At 35.1% G+C, this 16,896-nt stretch overlaps 1 protein-coding gene across 7 annotated transcripts in view; it reads left to right on the top strand.

Annotated features, from left to right (window-relative positions):
- The window catches only part of KCNH7 (potassium voltage-gated channel subfamily H member 7), a 494,539-nt gene that overhangs the window by 351,872 nt on the left and 125,771 nt on the right, over positions 1–16,896 (top strand). For 5 of the 7 annotated variants that reach the window (XM_032355758.1, XM_032355757.1, XM_032355761.1 and 2 more), the window contains exons 4-6: positions 5,742–6,170; positions 10,758–10,778; positions 11,207–11,230. In XM_032355758.1, the coding sequence (XP_032211649.1) occupies positions 5,742–6,170; positions 10,758–10,778; positions 11,207–11,230 (474 nt within the window). The remainder of the gene's footprint in view (positions 1–5,741; positions 6,171–10,757; positions 10,779–11,206; positions 11,231–16,896) is intronic. The other 2 variants (XM_032355759.1, XM_032355760.1) reach the window with 2 other exon arrangements.

Below are 16,896 nucleotides of genomic sequence, written 5' to 3'. Positions count from 1 at the left end.
TATACTCATTACACACTTAGGAGTAAGAAAGATTCATCTCCTTGCAGAGTGCCTCTATGGAAATTCCTCCCTAAAAAGACAAGGCAGATATATCAATTACCTTCCCTGTTTCTCCCATCAGATTCGATCTATTGCTCTCTCTGACTCAGAGATTAAAGTCATTTTTCTGCACATACAGAGCTATTTGGCTGGAGAAAATCTCAGTGATTTTTAAGGCTTGCAATTTAAGTGTCAGATGTGTGAATACCATGATTTTAGAAAGGCATGTAGACAATAACTCACAAATCCTTATTTTGTGTGATAATAGCTGATAGTAGACTTAATTTAGATCATAGGGTTTTTTCCTAGACCAAAATCTGGCTATTGTTCCTTTTCTGTTCCTTTTCTGCACTGTGGATACTGTGCTACTCAGCCAGACACCTTCCTCACCCTGCTGCTGTGAATATTGGCTACTGAGGGTCCACAGCTCTGCTCCTCATTGAGAATTGTAGTCAAAGACAGGGAACTGCCTTACATAGGTTATGGACCTTCTCATGGGGTAGCACGAGACTAGCTATGCAGGGAGACAAAGGCCAGTTACCATGACTTGAATTCAGCATCACTCTGAAGAACAGAGAGTCAGCAGAAACCCCATCACATTTGCATAAGAGTTTAACTTCCTCTGCCCAATCCTGTCTTCTTCCTTTTTCTCAGAAGTACCTCCTGAGAACGCTCCCCAGAAAGCTTTTAGCACAGACCTTTCTCAGGATCTGACCTCCTCTACTCTTTTGTGAGATGAAATATCTCTGTTCAGGGCCTTCATAATATACCCATTCCCTTCACCCATGTGTGTCTCCTCCTGATACCCAACTATATCTTTTAGTTTGCATGACTGCTTGAACTAAAGTGTCTCTCTACTTTTTAGTCCATAATTCAATGGAAAACCAAGCAAGAATAAATTGTTTCTGGTCTATATTTAACTGGGTTTTCATAGTAAAATTATTAGATAATCGAAGTTCTAAGAGTTTGCAGAAAGGAAGTTGAACTAAGAGAATGATTGGGAATTTGTAATTGTGAGGAAATTCAATGACTAGAAATATATGGAGGACTTTTGGGAAATACTTGTTTGTTTGTTTTTTTAAAAGATTTTATTTATTTATTTGACAGAGAGAGAGATCACAAGTAGACAGAGGCAGGCAGAGAGAGAGGGGGGAGGAAGCAGGCTCCCCACTGAGCAGAGAGCCTGATGCGGGGCTCAATTCCAAGACCCTAAGATCATGACCTGAGCCAAAAGCAGAGGCTTAACCACTGAGCCACCCGGGTGTCCCAGTATTTGTTTTTTCTGAAAAAAATATTATTTCTAATATTCCTAAATCAATTCTTAAATTAGAAATATTGTTTTCTTCCAAATTCAAGTAGATAAGAACCAGCTCCCAGAGGAGAAGATAAGAAAGAAAGAGAAATAGCAGTTCAGATTGATGAGACCTTTTCCATTCTGAAAAGTTTAGTAAAACTATATTCTAAAGTCCCATTACCATAGGAGATTGGGTAGAAATGCAGCTGTGATCATTATAATTTTGTGAAAACTATGACTAGCATATATATGTAAAGAAACTCAGAACTGGAAGGAATGTTAAGAGTCAGCTAATCCCAGGGAACCCCTGGGAAGGTTAGTAGAAGGGTTTTCCTTCAGGGAGAGGGATTTTGTTATTCATTTTCTGATATCAAAAACAGAATTTTGTGTATGCATTTTTCTATATTTATTTAGGAGAGAGTTATGATTCTCATTAGATCCTCAATATGGATATTTATATCCAGATAGATAGATAGATAGGTAGATAGATAGATAGGAGTCATAATTCCAGGCTTTTTAAAGAGAACAATGACAGATTATCTGTGTGCCTACATGGGTGAGAAGTACGAAGATCTCAGTTAAATATGATACAGGATATGCAAAGATGAAGCTTCCAAACTTATATTAGGCAGCTTCTTAAAAGTGACATGTTCTGAGAAAGATATTATAGCAGTAGTTCATCCATATGTGTTAGAAACTAGATACATCTTAGATGAAAATCCTGTTCATGTAAGCAGTTTATCAGTACTTAAAATTATTTGGGAGAGTGCACAAATTGGTAAAAACTCTTATTTTGTTGTTCTTATTTCAGATTTGTCAAATGTTACAGTAAACAAAAGGCTAAATGGTATCTATTTTGGTTGTTTAAGTTAGAAAGCAAATCTAGTACAATGTGGAGACTTGACTTACAAGGGTATTTTCCAGTGGTAAAAACCATGACAGGATTATACTCATCTATGCTTTATATTTCCTGCCTGAAAGTGCTAGCATTGAACAAAATTCTCAATGTGTATTCTTTCCGGATGAGCTGCATTTAGACAACTAAATCTGTAATGCAATATAACATGGTCATATGAACCTAGTGATGCAGAAAAGACCATCTGTACCACCTTGGATATGACCAAACTACAAGAGCAAACTAAATGCCTCATGCGGTCATTAATTTAAGAAAGGCAGTGAATTGTTTTTAAAGGAGGAGGGTAATGTAACTGATGAAAAATGAACAAAAGTAGGCATTGACCTCCAGTGCATTGTAATAAGCTTGCAGAATTGATTTGTAAACTGCTTTATAAGTCACTTCCATGTGCATTAAAAACTAATCAAGTGACTTTGATGCAGTTCACTGATTTTTAACTTGGCAATTTACTTGAGCATGTAAGAGTTGTTAGTAGAATTATGTAAGAATGCCGGCAAAACAGCTACTGTAGTACACTGTTGCTTAATCTTATTTGCACAGATTGGTTACTCTCATCTACAATTTATTAATCTAGAACTTAAAGGTAAACATATTTGGAGTTTGCACATTGTGTCATGTCTTTTATCAGAAAGATAAATTCAATTACAATTGTATTGAACACTGTTAACTACTAGCCCACAAATGAAAGCTTATAATAATAGATTAGCCTGCAATTCTAAAATTTTCTGTAATAGGTATTTTACATAAAATGAAGAGTTTGAGACATTTGTATATATGTTCTAAAACCAGAATGGTAGCAATTAATAACATCTGAAAAAGGTGAAATTGACAATAAGAGTTGCATCAGGTACGAAGGGCATGGTAGAGAGTTCACCGTTTCCCTGAGCTACTGAGTTTTACTCAATCAATCCTTTTTGGTAAACATGGGTCAGTGCCATTCCAGAAGGCTAAAATTATGTAATTAAGTTGGTCAGAGCAATTAAATATCCTAATTTTCCACAGTCATAATTGAAGCACATTTTCAGTTTGGGATCTGCTTATAGCAATTCATTTATCATGCTCAGGCTTTCAGTCAGAGGTGGGATTTGGTTAGCAAAATAGTCAGGGGCCCTGCCCTCACGAAGCCTATGGTCCACGGGGGGACAGAAATGTTTGTCAGGAAAAGGGCTAAAATCAGAAAGATAGATCATGAGATTGGATTTGCTACAGGATTTTGAGGTGTCTTTCAGACTTTTAAGTGATGCTGTCAATGAGGTCAATAGATATGCAAGTTTGGAACTAAGAGAATAGGTCTGGGCTAGAGATGCAGGTTTATGAGTTACTGGATTAAATATGGAATTAAAACTGTGTGTGCAGATAAGACCACGTATTGGAAGAGTGTATTTAAATAAAATGCAGAAAAGTCCATGAGTTTTGTGACTCTTCTTCCATGTTTTAAAACCATCCTCAATGCACTGAGGAAAAGTTTATAATAAATATATTAAAGATGAGGGTACCCATGACATTTAAGAATATAAGAAGGTAGATAGTATTATAGCCCAAAGACTCCAACTAACTGAACTCCAAGCAGGAATCCAACTGACTAGAAGAGCAATGTGTAATTGTCAAGCCATGGGGCCATGCGGACATAGACAACTGCACTGGCAATAGGGTCTCGAAACTTTGCATTTTCTTATAGATGATACTTGGAAAAGCTTTGAATCATATAATAGTGTTTGGATGTTTTCTCTTATCTCTTCATTTCTTTTAGAAGTAGAAGTTTTACCTTATTAATTTTTTAAAAAATATATACGGAATGTATGTTTGATGTAACAAACAATAAAGACATGTAAAGAAGAATGCAATACATTGCCTTCCCCCACTTCCAAACCCACTTAGTCAGTTAACATTATGAGTTTGGTATGTGTTCTTTCACATATTTCTCTACTGTTATACATCTTACATGGACAAATATATACTTTGATTATTTTTAATGAGTGGTCATAAATATTAAAATGAAACTTGCTTTTTCACTTTACGCTATTTTTGAATAATCTTCTAATTCTAATCAAGACATAAATATATTTAGGAGCACCGGGGTGGCTCAGTGGGTAAAAGCCTCTGCCTTCGGCTCAGGTCATAGTCCCAGGGTTCTGGGATCAAGCCCCGCATCGGGCTCTCTGTTCAGTGGGGAGCCTGCTTCCTCCTCTCTCTCTGCCTGACTCTTCATCTACTTGAGATCTGTCTGTCAAATAAATACATAAAATTTTAAAATATATATATATTACTATTTTTATTTAAATACACTTTTTTAAAAGAAGATTCCTAACTATAAAAATGCCATGATTTATTCAACCATTCTCCTTCTAATGAATATTCAGACTGTATCTTGTCTTTATGTGTTTGTACTACCCTATAAATGAGATTGAAAAGTACATACTTTCATTTTAATAGATATTGTACAATGACTTTCCTAAGAATTTGTAGCAATTTGCAGTCCCATCAGCAAAGTGCCAGAATGCTCACCAGCATTTTTCGCCATCACTACATTATGTGTTCTTTTTTAATTTACTGCTAAATTAAAGAGTGGAAAATGATATGTCCTTGTTTTGATTTTCATTTTTATTGCCAGTGAGTTTATATCTTTATTAGTTAACATTTTAATTTTAATACCCACCTTTTAATGTTAGATTTAGTTGTCCTTCTAAGCATTATCTACTGAGATACATTTCATGCCATATTCTCAGATTTTGGAACAAAAAATATCAGGAAAAAAGAAATTCTTATCTTTACATCTCTATCTGAAACCAAAAGCTTTTCAAACATTCCAAATGGAATGAGGAATTTTTTTCATACACTGTCGACCCCACTTTTCCAATCTGCACATGACTCAATATTTATTATCTAACACAAACCCTCTTAGATATGTCATCCCAACTTCTTATGCCCACCTCATTCTCTTCTCTCTTACTTCAAGGACAATAGCTCCCTAGTCCCCCAAGCATACATATAGGCACTATAATCTCTCCTGTGTCTGTCCCTTTTACATATGGTGCCCCTTCCCTTCTTTTCCTTTCTAAACTGTATTCTGCCCTTCACATCTCCTTAAAAATGGATGTCTAGGGTTTTTAACACTATGTAATATGTTACAATGTGTAACATGTCTTTAATTTATTGAAATAAGAAATCTCGTGTCATCAAGTAATGCTTTCATGTCATTGGAGTCTATTTAACCATCAGAAACATGATAAGATTATATTACTATTTTCTTACAGCTGATGTGACAATTCATATTAGTCTCAGAAGCTTTCTACAATATCCCTCAATCCAACTGTAAATGACTCAATTAAGTTTTGATTAATAACTTTTATTACATGGTACTTAAATTTGAGTCAATGGTACTTGTTCATTTGTTTGTCTTAAGGAATATGTCTTATACACATGTATACTGTGTGTGTTTGTGTCTGTAGGTATTTGTCTTGTAATAATGTTTTTTCCTGTTTCCATTTGTAGGGAAACTTTTTGGGTTCAAATTCCCTGGTCTGAGAGTTCTCACTTACAGAAAGCAGTCCTTACCACAAGAAGACCCTGATGTGGTCGTAATCGATTCATCTAAACACAGTGATGATTCGGTAGCCATGAAGCACTTCAAGTCTCCTACAAAAGAGAGCTGCAGCCCCTCTGAAGCAGATGACACAAAAGCCTTGATACAGCCTAGCAAATGTTCGCCCTTGGTGAATATATCTGGACCTCTGGACCATTCGTCTCCCAAAAGGCAATGGGACCGACTCTACCCTGACATGCTGCAGTCAAGTACCCAGCTGACTCATTCCAGATCGAAGGAGAGCATTTGTAGTATACGGAGGGCTTCTTCAGTTCACGATATAGAAGGATTCAGTGTCCACCCCAAGAACATATTTAGAGACCGACATGCCAGTGAAGGTATGTTTTTTTTAAATATGGAAATGCATATTAATGGAGAATGAAAGGTAATTTCCGTATTGTTTTTAATTTTGACATTAATCCTTATGCCTTGGGAGAAAGAGATGCAAGTAAATTATGGGAATTAAATTTTAGGAGTCTTACGTTCAGAGTTGTTACTGATTTCCTCTTTGAACCATAGTGAGTGATTTGGGTTTTTTCTGGCTTCTTCTGTGTTTCTGAAATGGTATGATAACCATTATCTGCCTACCGTATGGAGTATTAATTAATGCTTTATATAACATATGCTTAGGTGATGACACTATCATCTCAAGAATAATTAATTTTGCTGCATTTAGCAAATAGTTGAGCCTTGGGGTGAATGAGTGGTGTGCCTTCACAGGCCTATTAACCAAATCTTTCCAAAGGAAGAGGTTTATAAAATGTGAGTGTACTGAGTCATCATTAGAAAGCTGTAAGTGTTTGGGGTGGGTTGGAGATAGGAAGGAAGAAGGGGAGATTTTTAGGAGGTAAACAACCAAAACAAACCCTGAGAGTCCTGAAAGACCAAACTTGAAAACCAAAGTCAGAGCAAATCAGAATTCATTTATTTTTCCCTGGACTCGTGGTGTTCACACTCTTCGATAAGCCAGTAGTGAAAGCAGCAATGCTCAAAAGACTCTGGAGAAAATTATCATCATTATTATTATAAAATTATATTATTGTTATATATTACGTATATATATTATGTATTATTATAAAATTATTATCATCATTAACATGATGATGGCCAACATATACTGACTATTTGTTATGTGAGAGGCAATGTAAATGCTTGACACACATTAATTCTCTCTTAATTCTTTACAACAACTCTCTGAGTTTGAAATTATTATGAAGCCCCATTTTATAGATGAGGAAACTGAGGTTTATTTCTACTACATAAATAACTGGTCCAAGGTTGCAGAGCACCAGAGTCATCTTTCACGCCCAGGATCACCCATCTCCAGAGTCCACAGTCCACCACACCAGACTTTCCCATGGTAGAAGGGTTCTGTGGACCCACTGAACTTTCCCCCAGGGTTGGAGATTCAAAGTACCAGTTGAATGGATGTATCAGTCCCACTTTTCTGAATCGCACAAGCTCAGGTTCTTGAGAGGCCCACTGTTCTTCCTGTAATACCCATTACTGTGCATGACCATCACGGCTATGGTGTCGAGTTTTCTTCTTAAAACATAGATCTAAGCACTGGGCACAGTGTAGGGTACTACGAGGTACCACAGTTATAATTCAAGCCTTACTTCCTGCTCCTGAAGGACTCCTTCCCCTACTATATATTCCACTCTAAACCCACACAAAGATAATTGCTTTTTCCCAAAAATGTATCACACATTTTCTTGCTTCATTAGTTTGTTCTGCCAGGCATAACTCTTCTCCACTTTGTCCCTCCTCATTCTGCCTCTCTCAGGCATAAGGACCCATTTTTCCTTTCCAAACCAAAAGAATTAAATGATTTCTCACCTGAGTGTGCAAAGCAATGTTTGCACATATTTTAGCATTTCTTACATTCTGCCTTTATTCCACATTATAAGTCTGTCATTTCTGTTAGATATGCAAAGCACTCTATGTTTCTGTGAACTCCCCCAGTGCGGGAGCTTGGGCACAGTTAGATCTGTAGCCTTAGAATCACGATTGCCTTTTTCATGGCAGGAACTCAGTAAATGTTGGTGTGAAATTGACAGGACTATGCTTGTGAAGTATGTTTCAAAACCACACGCAACAGGAAGTGATTGTACCCCATCCTACTTGAATCATGTGGGGGAGCTTTATGTAAAGGGCATGGTGAAGTTGAGAAGACAGAAGTGATGAAAGCAAATGAATTGGCAGGAAGAATTCAAGAAGAGATAAGTCAATATCACAAAAACTGAAGTTTTCCACAGATAGGTTTGCGAAACTGTATCTGTACAAAAGCAATTAGCACATCCATTTTAATCTGTGATCTGAAGAAGGTCAAAAGGAAAATCAAATCAAGGACAATTCCCAAACTGAATAATCATCCAGGCCCCCATACTGTTTAGTAATGGCATACTCAAGATCTCCTAACTGAAAACCTCTGAAATTTGATCTTTGAGCAATGAATCCCATGGCTGAACAGCGACAAACCCAATAGGGTGATTCAGATGCCCGACTTAGTTAGTCCAGTTAGTGTCAGCATCTTTAGGAATTGTACAGACTTCAGAAATTGGCCTTCTTTCCTGAGTTATTGTATACTAACATTCTTACCTTTTAAATGATACATGATAGTGTGTGGTACAGACTTAAACTGTGGTTTGACAGTGGTGCTGAATAGGTTAGATCAGATTCCATGATCTCACTTTATTTTCTTCATATCTATGTGGTCTCTATTTAGTACACAGTTGCTGATACAGTTATGGGAAAAGGTGATTTAATACTTCTGGATTTCTCTATGCAGGACCCTCAGTAATGAAGTCATCCTCGATTTTCTTTCTCCACCCAAGCTGTGTCATTTTCAAAAAAAAAAAAAAAATCACTTTCTGGCAGATGCTCCAGTCATCTGGCTATTGATTGATATAGTTCAAGGGTATTTGGTAGTTCAGCTTTAGAACAAATTTAGCTATAAATAACCGATTAGCAGAAAAGAAACTACACCTTCTAAGGGTAGCTAATTTGGTATATTTTAGAAAGTGAGCCACTGACAAAGGAAGCCGGAACACTTTTTTTTTAAATGTCTTAATTTTTTTTTTTATTTGAGTAGAGTTGACAGACAATGCCCCATGAATTTGAAAAAATTTTTAAACTGATTTTAGTTTCATGAATTCATATGACTGGTTAATAGGTTAGATCCCACTTGCAACAGATTTTGAATTCAGATTATTGCCTCCTCATTCAAGAAGAGAAATTTCCTTCTATACTGACTACCTTTTTAGAACTTCAAATAATTTGCAAATGTAGTAGTGTGTAATAGTTTACATTATCCTTTTACTTAATTTACCTTATCAAGTACCTTAGAACTCTACTGCTCAAACCATTTATGATGAAGGACCAGAATTTTTTCTAATCCATCACAAATGAATACATTTGTAAATACTTTTTTTAAAATGCACTATTAGAAAAATGAAATAAAAAACAGACATAGAAAATATAAACACCAATTGTTTTATTATTAGAATGACCAGACATAAAGTTGCTCCGTCAAATTGCTATAGGACTCCAAATGCTTTCTCTAATATCTGCACTTACATTGTCATGGACAAATAACAAGGTCTCAACTAGCCTCAGTGCCCTGACTGAATGCTCTTAGAATGTCAAAGCATCATTAACCATATGATGCAGCTTGAATCGGGTTTTTTGAAAATTTACAAATCTTTATGTGTAATAAGCAATGTTATAATTTTTAACTACTTGTAAGCAGTTGTAAATCATTAGTAAATTAATGATTTTGGGGACAAGCTTCTGATGAAGATAATTAATTCTCTGTAATCTCTGTTTGCCTTTTTATGGTCCCTCAGAGGGCAGAGTTGTCACATGAGGTCACAACTTTGTGTATCTCTGTCAAAGGCAATGTACACTAGCAATTCAATATACCACATTATTGAAATTGCTTCAGTTGTAAGCTTTGAAAGAATTACGATATATACCAAGATTCTAAATATACAAAGCAGTAGCATAGATGTCAACAAATGTTGAACAGATTTTTTCAAATCTTGGATATATTTGAATGGTTTTGACATGACTTCATTTATTTTAAGCTTGTTTGTTTCAAAACCAGGTAATGCATATTTTGTTAGTAGCAAATATGCATTAAAGATTCAGATTGCTAATCTCAAAATAAATCTGAAAACACTCCATTCTGAGACTTGAAAACAGCCCATGCTTATATAAATGAATTTCTTAAATATTTTAGTTATTACACTGCAGCCCCTGTGACAACAAAAAACTTAAAATTCCCACATTATTTTAACAGTCAAATCTTTCCCTGATTTCTTACAATTACTTTTGCCTAAGAATGACTCTTTGAGCACCATTTGGTATTTCCAAAATATACATTGAAGAACATTTGTGGGGAGGGGCAGTGAAGAGAATTCTGATAATAACACAAGTTGGTTTATTAAGGTAAGCTGTTGTCTTAGAAATATTTGTCCTTATTAATTTACTAGGTTAAATCATATGGGGAAAAAAGTTTACTTTAGGTACCAAATGTTGCACAGTCTTTCTTTGTAAATGATGGTTGAACTGCTACTAAAATTGGCTTCTGACAAGATCTAAAGTTTTTTATCACAACTGCAGGCAGCTGGAGATGCCTTTCTCCAGACTGTCATAATTATAAAATCTGTATCCTGAAATCCAGTTAAATTAAGTGAGATAAATGTTTCACATATTTGAAAATGCATGCTTACAGCAGATAGCATTTTTGGTTTGTGCATTTTACTTGGTTGAAGAGTACAAAATGCTAATTTCAAAGATACATTTCAGTCCTTATATCCTGTTTACTCTGATTGTTTTTACAGAGGTAATTCAGTGTATATAACATAATTTTAGTCTTTTTTATTTTTCTTTCTTTTTTTATCCTTATGTGCTCAAAACAGACAATGGTCGCAATGTCAAAGGTAATGTACGAACTCGAATTTCATCATCTGATGCTCAGAGTGCCCCTTTACTTGGCATGTTAACTTGCCTGCTGTATGCCCTGTTCAATGCAACATCATGCTGGCCCTTAGCTAGTTCAGGTGCCTGGTGGAGACATCCTGGCTTGATTTTGTTGGAGACATTGTTACTTTTTCGGCCATGTCACCAAAAAGATTAGGAGTTCCTTTTTCCTGCAAGAAGTATAAGGCTAGGTTGACAATGATTACCTCCTGGATATCTAAACCATTTGGAAAGAAACAAGTATCAAGCTAAATATATTCCACTGTGAAAGAGGCACATAAGCCTATTTCAGCCAAAAAAATTTTTGAGTGCAAGAATAAATAAAGTAATCAAAGTGCTACATGACAGTATCACTTCACTTGTTCCTCTTTTGTTTCCTTAAAACTAGTTTCACGTTCCTGGATGGCAGGGGGTATGGTTTTAAGCTTACTGTAGTAATAAACTGTACATGCATGAGAGTCATTTTCTCTTTCTCTATTTTACATTTCAGTCATTTTTAATTGTGTCCTATATTAGTCTGAAATCACTGGCATGACCTGTAGCTCCTGTAGGGTAATGTTTAAGTGGGCCATACCTCTGGATAAATCTGGATTTGACTAAAAACTTGAAATTCACCTCTGGTTTTTTCTACTAAATCAGAGTAGATATAAGGAATCACAAAGTACAGTAATCACATTATTCTCATCAAGTTGAAGACTTTCGGGCTTAGTCTTTTAACATAGGCCATGCATGCTGCTGTGAGTGTGCCTATGGTGACAATGACTCGTTTTGTGCATGTGTGTTGCATGGACACGTCTCCACCAGTAACCATCACTACTTAAAATTCACTGTTTTGGCCTCTTCTGTATGTCACTGCTACTCTGATCACTATGAAGTTTTGTATATTGATTTCTCAATTGCTTCCCTAATTAAGTCAGAGCTGGTGATGGTTATGAATTAATAGCACTAGACACTAAAGCTGTTTTCTGGTCAGCCGTCCAGGGTGATTTGAAAAGAAGGGAAATCATGACAGCTTCTCTCCATCCCAATTTTATTTTGCAAGCACTTCATAAAGGGTCATGGAGGTGACCTCCAATAGCAGGATGGTACTTCATCTACATGATTATTCTATCCTTGGCCTGTCTACTCTAATTTCTAAAAGGCAGCAAATTAGTGTCAGCTGTGATGGTGATTTGTGTTGATATAATTCAGGATATAATGTCGAGAAACAGAACACAGACACCTCTTGCCAACTCCCTTATATGAAATATGACTGCCTTTAGCATTTAACAATTAGCAATTAATTATTAGACATTATTTTTCCAGTGATCTTTTAAATGCAGTGAGAAATGAATCTAATTTTTCTCAATAAATGAAAATCAAGCTTGCTTATCTTCCAAACAAGCAGTTCACACAGTTGCCATTCAAACTACATTAATTTTATTTTTCTCTCATAAATGAATCCATTTAATCTCCAACCCTTTTCCCTCCACCCTCCATTTTTTTTGAACAGCAATAGTCTTTGAACAAAAATGAATCATCAAAGTCAGAATTGGGATTAGGAAACTTTAAACCATTGTAGGAAGTTTTCACATGTTAATATTTATGAAGTCAAACTCCCAAATTAGAGGGAAAATGTGCAAATTTAGTTTTAAAATTAATGTAAATGTACCCTCCAAAGTTTTCAGACTCTGGTTTTGAAACTATCAAAAAGAACCTTAAATGTCCAGCTCTTTAAGATTTTCACAGAACAATTAATATACTAATTAGATACAGAACAGTACATTAAGTGTACTTTAAAAATTTTTTTGGTGTTGTTTCTAAACCACATTTAAATAAAAGGTTTAAAAAATAAAAGGGATTTCTATATTTCTTTGTATACAAATGCATAATTACAGGGGTTTTTTTTCAATATCTAAATCACCCAAACATAATTTCTTTACCAAAATAAAGTAAATAGTTTTGGCAGGCACTTGGAAGGACTTCAAGTTTGTCTGGTTTATTCGCCTTGGGCAGGGTGTTGGCTGAATCCCTGACACAGGTGGTAGAAGATCTTTATCTCCCAAGGACCCCATTCTTTAATATTCTTGGGGAATCTATTTTATTGCCTGTTACACAAAGAGCTAGCCTAAATCCTTCTTGCTGAAATGCAATTTTCTTGCCCCCTTTATCTATCCTGAGTGGACAGAGATACCAGCCGGTTACTTTTAATCTTGATATAATAGCACTGTATAAAAACTGCAAATTGGTACTCAGTCTTTTCTTCTAAAATGGAATCATTTCCATTTAACCTTCTTTCATGGGATTAATGTTATTTCCCTTGAATAAATTTCCTTGGCACTCTGACTCTTTGAAATAAGACTCCAGAGATCTAAGTGTAGCCCTGTTATCAAGGATTGAAAAAAATTAACTCAAATAAATTATGTATGCTGTTTATATGTGTGTATGTACATAAAATTTTTAAATAATTTCTTTAATATTATGAGAGGTGAACCTAATGCTATCTCAACTATGGGTAAACTGATTTTCACCTCAAATTTAGTGGTTTCTCTGCCTATTCTGCTTTTCAAGTCATCCATAAAATTTAACCCCACTTACCCTACTTATAAATAGATCATTAATATAATTTTACCCCTCTATTGCTTCCACCTCCTTATTATCTCAAGTAACTACATCCCACTAACAATGGAATGTTCAGTTTCCATCTTGTCTATGAATCTGACCTATGAATCAGAAACAAAACTATTTGTAAGATTTATCACTGCCTTTATCTCCTCAAGACACAAAACCTATCAGACTCACAGAAGAAATCAACTGATCTGATACAGGTTGTGTCTCTTAAGCTACACTGGCTGTTACCAAGTTTTTGTGTTCTTACATGAATTTGCAAACTGATTTTCAGCGGTGATAGTTTTCTTCTGAAAATCATGTGTCATGCACTGAACCCAGACAATATGAATACTGACTACAAATAATGTGATTACTTATCTATCTTTCTAAGCGTTAAACTGGTTGCCACGGTTCTTTTACAAAATCCAATTACTAGGCACTTCATTTGCATTTTTAATATTAAGTCACTTCAGCAAATTATATTTTATTAAACTTTACCCTAATAAACTCAGTGCCCTAAGAAATAAACTGTGTAAAGACCTGATGCTTTGACAACCTTAATTTTTTTGCTTTCCTTCTCCTGTGTCCCATTTTATTCTCAAGAGCAGCAATCTTTAAAAAAGAAAATAGCATTACAATTTTTTTTAATTATCAGATGTCCTTCGCTATATTCCCAGTACCATCTAAAAGAAAATATATTCTCTTTCAGTTTCTTGTAACCTATGATAAATTCAAATGGCCTCATCATAAAAATTTTAAATATCTTTAATCTAAAATTCTTTCCAGGTGTTGCTTTAGTCTTTGGCTTGATCTCTATATTCAGGATATTTCTTTGTGGCCGGAACCTGGCTTACCTTATTTTTAATCAGACACTTGTAATGTAGGAGAGTTTTATCCAGCTGTTGGTTTAGTCTACTTGGTCACCTGTTTTTCTTATCCTTCTAGTACACGGAAGCGTTTAACCTGGGCATCCATTTCGCAAATGTTTCTCTAAAGAACATCAAGTCCTATTACTTTGGAGTTTTACATTCCTTTCTATTGAATCTATTATTTCCCTTTATTTCTGCCCATTTATTTCATTTAAATTCATTTACTTTGTTTTTCAGGTTATTCTCCTTTCTTTCATTAGAGTCCTTAATCCCATCAGTTCATGGTCACTCTCAGGGAGGCTGCCCTTCACCTTTAAATCCTCAACCAAGGCCTCTCTGAATATAGACCTAGGAGGTAGGAAACCCTGTATTCTGATTTCTAGACCGTCATGCTTATTCCCCTTTGGTCTCGTACTCCGTCTGCTTAGGCTTACAATTAGTAAAATGAGAATATTGTGGATACCGATCCTAACTGAAGCGTTGGAAAATTTTTCAGAATTTAGATAGACTTTAGAGGAACCTAAGCTAATACTGATCATCTTATAGACTCAGACTTCTGCATATAAACATCTGCTTCAAAATCAGTGGGAAAAAGCATAATTATCTTTGTTATGCAGGATGAAATAGAATGTAAATGTCTTAGCTAAGTAGCATGTTTGGATTATTTTAAGGAACATTTTAGGTTCTGCTAATTCTTTAAATGTATAGATTTTAAGAAAGAGTCTACTTTAAATCTCTAATATTAACAGCTTAAAAAAATAGAATAGAGTAACAGTTCAGAAAGTTTATCCACAAGTAAATATGAGAACTAAAACAGGGACTCAATGACGTTATAATGCTCTGAGGGCAAATCTGAGTATGACATGTATTGACCAGGGGTTTCTCAGCCCTGTCAGACCCAATGTCCACTTGTTTCTACAATATTTTGCTATACTCTTTTTACTAGACTGTAACACATTTAGAGATAATTAAACTAATTCTAAAAGTCAACCTCATCCTTTAACTATAATATAAAGGAAGAATACAAGAAAAGCAGTTTATAATAAAAGGTTATTTTTCTCAATATGTTGATGTTCAAATATAACTATACTAGAAGATACAATGCGATGATCAGACATTTTTTTTTTAAAAATGGTTTTAAGAGCATTAAATTATCCAGATAAGTACTGGATAACAGAGCAGGAATATGGGTCGATAGCAAAATAAAAACCACTATTGGGATAAATAATGACAGAGCAGGATTATTTATATATGAATTTTTAAAATAAGAAATAACCAAATTGAGTTATGAAGAATACACCAAGATAAACTGGAGAAAGAATGAGGAAGTAATGATATTCTCACAAATGTGCCAGGCCTTACCAGCTTGGGGTAATGTCAGCATGATTCCCTGTGTGATAACATGTGATGCTAATGAACTGCACTGAAGGAGAAAATCCCACCAAATGTGAGAACATCTACCTTTTCCAGTATTTCAAAAAAAGCTCTTGCAGACCATATACCTTCCTAAACAATGGGACTCAGAGCAAGAAATGGCAATCCAGACATTTAGGTGAAGGTGTGGCAGATCTCTAGGGAATTACTCAAGTGAGACTGGAAACCAACAGGCAGTCTTAAGACAAATAATTTCAAGTGTTTAGCTCTTATACATAGTTTCCTTTGATTGTATCATGCATCATTTTACATATATAGAGAACAATAATATGAGATAACATTTGAAAGAAATTTTATTAATGATTTTCACTGTGACTCCTATAATTCTCTGCAAATTTAATATTTGGTTCCAACACTGGCAAAAAAAAAAAAAAAGAGTCAAATTTCTTTGCTTACATATTTATTCATAATATACAAACACAAACTATAACCTTATGACCTGAAGTCTGAATATTTCATAAAATTCCAATGCCACAAATAGCATAGTTTCAAATGATGCGATTTTCCAAAATGAGGAACAAGTTTTGGTAAACTTCTGAACAAAACAATACAAAGCTCTTTCCCCTACATGGTAGCTATAGCCCTGGAAAGCTCAATGTATATTAAAATCATGTTAAATGTAGATTGTGCTCTTTATATGTGAAATAAGTTCAAGGCTCAGATCATTATAAATAGGCTTTCACCTTCATGAGTGCCCCCTGGGACATATGGGATGGTTTTTCCAGGTGAAAAACTACCACCTCTCATCATTATGAGAAACAAAAATGTCCCCACAAATGCCCCTAAGATGAAGTACCATCGTAATTGAGACCTCTTGCTCATTGGTAGAGTCAATGCAGTGGCGTTTATTGGAACAGGCCACAAGAACAATCAAAGTATATTTAACAGTATTTGTCTGCCTTAATGTCATAGATCATCCATGTTTTTGCCCAATTTCTTAAACAACTCTGTAGACAATCACTACAGAAATGCACCACATAGAGGGATGATAAAGAGAATTGGAAGATGGGTGTAAAAGTTTTAAACACAACCATGTATCTGAGCTCAGCTTTCTCTAATCTCTTCTCAGTATACCTGTGTGTTGTAAAAATACCTAATGGGTGAAAATATAACATTGGAGTTGAGGAAAAGGCATTGTCTAAGAAGTCTCAAGTCCTAGAATGTTTCACAAATTATAAATTTTAAG

Source organism: Mustela erminea, chromosome 8 (assembly GCF_009829155.1).
Source record: "Mustela erminea isolate mMusErm1 chromosome 8, mMusErm1.Pri, whole genome shotgun sequence".
Lineage (NCBI taxonomy): Eukaryota > Metazoa > Chordata > Mammalia > Carnivora > Mustelidae > Mustela > Mustela erminea.
This window is presented reverse-complemented; position numbering and strand designations above follow the sequence as displayed.